A 6,730-nucleotide genomic window follows, 5' to 3' on the forward strand; every position below is an offset into this window, starting at 1 on the left:
CCCCGGGGGGTTCCGATAACCCCCCGGTACACCGGTAAATGCCCGAACTCATCCAAAACCATTCCGGTGTCCAAACATAACCTTCCAATATATCAATCTTCATGCCTCGACCATTTCGAGACTCCTCGTCATGTCTGTGATCACATCCGGGACTCCGAACTACCTTCGGTACATCAAAACACATAAACTCATACTCCCTCTGTCAAAAAAAACTTGTCATCAAAATGGATAAAAAGGCATGTATCTAGAACTAATATACATCTAGATACATCCCCTTTTATTCATTTTGATGACAAGTATTTCCGGACGGAGCGGGTAATACCGATCGTCATCGACCGTTAAGCGTGCGGACCCTACGGGTTCGAGAACTATGTAGACATGACGAGACTCATTTCCGGCAATAACCAATAGCGGAACCTGGATGCTCCTATTGGCTCCCACATATTCTATGAAGATCTTTATCGGTCAAACTGCGTAACAACATACGTTGTTCCCTTTGTCATCGGTATGTTACTTGCCTGAGATTTGATCATCGGTATCATCATACCTAGTTCAATCTCGTTACCGGCAAGTCTGTTTACTCGTTCTGTAATGCATCATCCTGCAACTAAGTCATTAGTCACATTGCTTTCAAGGCTTATAGTGATGTGCATTACCGAGAGGGCCCAGAGATACCTCTCCGACAATCGGAGTGACAAATCCTAATCTCGATCTATGCCAACTCAACAAACACCATCGGAGACACCTGTAGAGAATCTTCATAATCACCCAGTTACGTTGTGACGTTTGATAGCACACTAAGTGTTCTTCCGGTATTCGGGAGTTGCATAATCTCATAGTCATAGGAACATGTATAAGTTATGAAGAAAGCAATAGCAACAAACTAAACGATCATCGTGCTAAGCTAGCGGATGGGTCTTGTCAATCACATCATTCTCTAATGATGTGATCCCGTTAATCAAATGACAACTCATGTCTATGGCTAGGAAACTTAACCCTCTTTGGTTAACGAGCTAGTCAAGTAGAGGCATACTACTGACACTCTGTTTGTCTATGTATTCACACATGTACTAAGTTTCCGGTTAATACAATTCTAGCATGAATAATAAACATTTATCATGATATAAGGAAATATAAATAACAACTTTATTATTGCCTCTAGTGCATATTTCCTTCATGTAAATTAAACCAATGTGAAAATTGCAATATTATGTGTTTATTATTTATATATTACGATTTTAATGCAAAGTTGTGTGCAATTTATGTATTTTATTTATTTCTTCTTAAAGGTTAAAACCAATGCCACTAATTCATTTATCATGTGAAAAGTTCATTACTTTGATTTTATTTTTTTCCTTTTTAAATGATAATACCAATGCCACTAATTCATTATTCCCTAGAAAACACCATTTTTCTATTTTTGTTTTAGTTTTTATTTCATTAGCTATCTTCTTAATGGTACTACCAATGCCAATAATTCATTCCTTCTTAGGAAATTTCTTCTTTGCGAAAACTCCACTATCATTTGCTAATCCTTGCATATTATTAAAAAAATGCAATTTATGTGTAAATTCTGTGCGAATTTTGTCATTATATATTATTTATTTATTCTTAAAGAGTAATACTAATGCCAGTAATCATTCTTCCTTAAAAGACTTAATTATTTTGATTTTTAACTGCTCTTTTCTTTTCTTTCATTTTGAAAGGTAATACCAATGTCATTAATTCATTCTTTCCAAGTAAAAATTTTGTGGCAAAAAACCACTATTATTTACGTATTCTTGCGTATTATAAAAAGCAAATTTATGTGTAAATTTTATCTGTTTTTTTATTTTATTTTTTCTTTCTTTTTAAAGGGCAATACCAATGCCACTAATTCGTTCCTTCTTAAAAAAACTTCATTATTTTAAAAAAATTGACGTTCTTGTTCTTGCAAATTAAAAAAGCAATGTCTGTGTAAATTGTATGCAAATTTTGCTGTTATTTGTTTTATTTTTTTATTTTATTTCGTTTGAAAGGTTAATGCCAATGTCCCTAATTCATTCATTCTTAGAAAACTTCTTTTAGGCAAAAAATATGCAATTGGATATGTATTCTTGTATATTACAAAAAACCATAATTTATGCGTAAATGGGAGTAAATAGCATAAAACTACCACTTTTCGTGTTAGGGTTTCAAAGAACTATTCCCTCCATCCTGAATTACTTGTCGCAGAAATGGATTCGCGACAGAGGGAGTACAGAAATTTATTTGTCACAGATACCTACCAAAAGTGTGGTCGGCAATTCAAAAATAAAACCAAACAGCCAAGTGGTTAACATTTGATCAGGTTTATGATAGGCCTAGCCCGCACGTAAGAGAACGGGTGCATATATGGATCATGCCGAGGCCCTGGACCAGGTTCGTCGATGGTCGACTCCTTCTGTTATCACGGCAAGGTTCGTTGAATCTCCGTCGCCCTGTCTAGGGGTAGTGCTTGAAATGAATGAACATATACATACTAATACAAGTCTTTGTTCATTTATTTATTTATTAAAAAAACAGAACATGTTACATCTTACTCCGTTGGCGACCATGCAACACAATGCGCTGTTCGTCACTTCGCCGTTGGTTGTTCCAGAACGTGTCCACTGTCAGCGAGGCGTGCATCAACCCGATCTCCTGGACCAAGTTCAGCGGCCGGGCAAGCATACATTTTTTGTTTTATACCATGCGTTTGATCTCCACATGGCTAGGTTCACTGAATCTCCTCCACCCGGAGTTCTGCATTGAACTCTGCCAGTGCCAGTACAGCCAGTTCACACCTCGGCGTTCCCGAACATCGAGTATCCGCTTCTCGTTTCACACCGTATCTTTGCAGAAACTTCCAGAATCTACTCACTGAGGTTGAAATTAAATTATCCTTCTACTTACTGGTACACTCAATTCCATTTTTTGGATGTTTTTTAATCATGATGGCATTGGATGCAGTGATCTCGCCACCTATGTTGGGCAGGGCCCCACCTGTCTCTCGAGACCCGAAAAACCAGGCCCCACCATCCAAGCGGCCAAAACCCAGCAGCTGCAGGCGTTCCTTCGTGTGCATGCAGCCGCAGACCGCCCAAACCAAACCCGCGGGCCACTGGAGGAGCACCTGGGGGAGGTACACGCAGAGCAGAGCTGGCAAGCAAAGCTCCGTCGCCGCGCCGCGACGCGCAGTCACTTTTCCGCGCTCTCGGCCTCCTTCGGCGGGGCCCCTATAAATACCGGCTCCCTCCCCTCCTCTCGGTCGCAGTCTCCCACTCAGACGTTACAGCCACCCACAGAGAACAAGCGAGAAACCACCGCTCTGCTTGCTGTACGCACACAGAGAGGACGAAACAGACAAGAGAAAGATCAGGAGAAGAGGGATCGATCCGTGTGCTCCATCGTTCGTCATGAGGCCGATCAGAGCAGGCGAGGCGATGGTGGCGGTCGGCCACGGCGCGCACCCGGCGTTCTGGAGGACGCCGACGCCGTACCTCCTCCTCGGCTTCGCGCTCATGATGGGGATCATCGCCGTGGCGCTGCTCGTCCTCGTCTGCACGGACAGCAAGCCGTCCGGGTCGTCGTCGCGGCGGGGGAGCGCCGGCGAGGACGCGTCGGCGCGCGGGATGGCGCCGCTCGACAGGGAGCCCAAGGTCGTCGTCATCATGGCCGGTGACGACTTGCCGTCCTTCCTCGCCAGCGCCAGGCCGTTCGCGTTCCCCGCCGTAAACGCCGACGCGGGGGAACCGCGAAACGCGGACGCGTCGTAGGCGCGGCGCGGCGCCGCGCGCACCCGTGTCCCCTCTGCGGGACGCGGGGCCAATTTTGGTCGTCAGATTTTCTCCTAGGATTTTCTCCGCGTGTTCTGTCTGTAGAATCTAATTAGCAGAGAAGATAGAGCTGTAGTTTGCGTTCTTGGTGAGGTGAGCGGCGCGCATGGCGTGAGCGCGCCGGCGGCGCACGTTGAGATCTGTGAGTGAACGCGAATGGAATTTTGGCCTGCATATTCAATAAATGCATGACGCTCGCTTGGCTGCTCTCCAGTTCGATTTCCAATTGAAATTGCCGCACTTTTCGTTTGGGTGGGTGATATTACAACCATATTATAAATACTCGCCCGTCCTCGTCATTCTAGGAGACTGTCTCTCTTGAAAGTCTCGCAGTCGCAGGTCACAATGAGTCATCTATCTATATATCTTTATCTTTACTATTTTATATGTATCTTCTGGCCGTTCATCATTATATATGTTTTTTTTTCGAAACATGCCGTCATGTATGTTTCTGTCTTACGTTAAAATTCCTTTTTTTAGGATCTCTTACGTTAAAATTCCTTAAAACGCTCTTTCGTTCACAGGCTCTTACACTTGGGCCGTAACTGCCTATTGGGCCTGGGCGAGCCATTGTTTTGGATACACACGAGCAAAATCTGTGGACGCACGAGCGAGCAGTTGGCCCAAGAAACACACACGAGCACGAGGTCAAGAAGCAAAAGAAACTCTCACTGTGCACTAAAGCTCGATATGGTGAATTCCCCTAAAAAAAAAAGCTCGATGTGATGAAGGTGTATGATAGAGTTGAATGGAACTATCTAGATGCTGTGATGTTAAAACTTGGGTTGGAGCAAGGTTGGGTTAAGAGAATTATGAGGTGTGTGTCCACTGTGACTTTTTCTGTCCTGGTTAACGGAGTAAAGATGGAGAAGTTCAAGCCAACTAGAGGGATACGACAAGGAGATCCCATATCTCCATACTTGTTCCTCTTAGCTGCCGAGGGTCTCTCTTGTCTGTTGAAGGCTAGGAGTGATGATGTTAACATAAAGGGTGTGGTTGTAGCCCCTACGGCGCCACCGGTAAATCATCTCCTTTTTGCGAATGATTGTTTGTTGATCTTCAAGGCAAACATAGAAGGGGCTAAAAAATAGGAAACACTATAAATGAGTATTGTGCAACATCGGGTCAGAGGGTTAATCTCACAAAGTCAAGCATTTTCTTTGGCAAAGGATGTCCTGACAATGTGAGAACTCAAATCAAGGAAGTACTTCAAGTCCCAAATGAATCTTTGGCAGAATGGTATTTGGGATTACCTTCAGATGTAGGGAAGTCAGAAAATGGAGCCTTCAAATATATTAAGGATAGGATTTGGGCGAAGGTACAAGGATGGGTGGAAAAGTGTATGGCTACTGCGGGAAAAGAAGTTCTGATCAAGTCCGTGGCACAAGCAATACTGACTTTTTCTATGTCGTGTTTTCTGCTCCCAAGGGGTTTATGCCAACAGATTGACACGATGCTCAGGAAGTTTTTTTGGGGAAGTATGAATGGGGAGAGAAAGGCAGTGTGGGTATCATGGGAATCCCTTACCATGCCAAAATATTTGGGTGGACTAGGCTTCCGGGATACCGAGATGTTCAACTTATGCATGCTAGCAAAACAGTCATGGCGTTCGCTTAAGGCTCCGGACTCGCTGGGTGCCAAGCTTTTGAAGGTTGTCTACTTCCCGAATCATGATTTCCTTGAGGCGGAATTGGGGTCTCACCCATCACAAGTCTGGAGGGCAATCTGTGCAGGAACGGAGATTTTAAAACAAGGAATAGTGAAGAGAATCAGGAATGGACAGACGACAAGCATTTGGAACCAGAACTGGATTCCTCGAGATTATATGATGCGAGCCCTACACCCAAGATCACATAATATACCGGAGATGGTGAGCAAGCTAATGGTCTGGGGGGGAGACGACAGTGGGATTGCCATAAGCTGCGCGAACACATGCAAGAACCAGATGTCCAGATCATCCTGAACATTCCTTTAAGTGCTATTAACTTTGCAGATGCTTGGGCTTGGCACTATGAAAGAACAGGGCAGTTCACGGTCAGATCTGCATACAAGCTTCTAAGCGAAACAACAAGAAGAAGGGAGGATTGGCAAAAGGGAAGAGCGGAAAATTCATATAAGGTTGAGTTTAGGGGGTAGTGGAGCCGTTTGTGGAATCTCAAATTACCAGGAAAGTTGAAAAACTTCGCTTGGAGATTGGCCAAAAACTCTATCCCGACTGAAGCTCTTCCTCACCATCGACATATGGTTGTTCATGATGTGTGCCCTATCTGTAATTCTGCGGTTGATTCATGAAGGCATGCTCTTGTTGAATGTGCCATGGCCAAGTGTGTGTGGTCTTTGATTGACGAAGATCTGGTCGAGCACCTGATAGCTTGCAGGCATGACGACGCACGGCTGTGGTTAATAGAGCTCCAGGATTCAATGAAAAATGAAGAATTTGTCAAAGTCCTTGTCACTTTATGGTCAATCTGGTGGGTGCGGAGGAAGGCTATTCATGAAGAAAGGTTTCAATCGCCACTAACGACTTTTTATTTTATTACAAGCTATTTAGATGATCTTGCTGCAGTAGGAAAAAAGCAACAGGGCGTCAGCATCTGAGTCGGGAAGGGCTCAAATGGATACCTCCCCCAGCGGGATATGTTAAAATTCATGTGGATGCCGCTGTCAGACGACATAAGGATGGTGGTGCTTTTGCTGCAATTTGTCGCGATGGAGAGGGAAATTTTATTGGTGCGTCAGCAGTCTCTGTCCAAAATCCGACTGAACCTGAAGTGTTGGAGGCGTTGGCTAGCAGCGAAGGACTGGCTTTAGCTCTTGATCTTGCCTGTGACAATGTGGTTTTGGCCACAGACTGCTCTGCCACGGTGAAACACATCAGGGAGCCATATTTGGGG

The 6,730-nt window shown here is 44.3% G+C and overlaps 1 protein-coding gene across 1 annotated transcript; it reads left to right on the plus strand.

Annotated features, from left to right (window-relative positions):
• The first annotated feature begins 3,216 nt into the window (after window positions 1-3,216).
• On the plus strand, window positions 3,217-4,049 carry LOC123167120 (protein GLUTAMINE DUMPER 6). The gene has a single exon (XM_044584953.1). It carries the CDS (start codon window positions 3,417-3,419, stop codon window positions 3,774-3,776), a length of 360 nt encoding a protein of 119 aa, XP_044440888.1. The 5' UTR covers window positions 3,217-3,416; the 3' UTR covers window positions 3,777-4,049.
• The last annotated feature ends 2,681 nt before the right edge of the window (window positions 4,050-6,730 follow it).

The sequence above is a fragment of the Triticum aestivum genome, chromosome 7D (genome assembly GCF_018294505.1).
Source record: "Triticum aestivum cultivar Chinese Spring chromosome 7D, IWGSC CS RefSeq v2.1, whole genome shotgun sequence".
Classification (NCBI taxonomy): Eukaryota; Viridiplantae; Streptophyta; class Magnoliopsida; order Poales; family Poaceae; genus Triticum; species Triticum aestivum.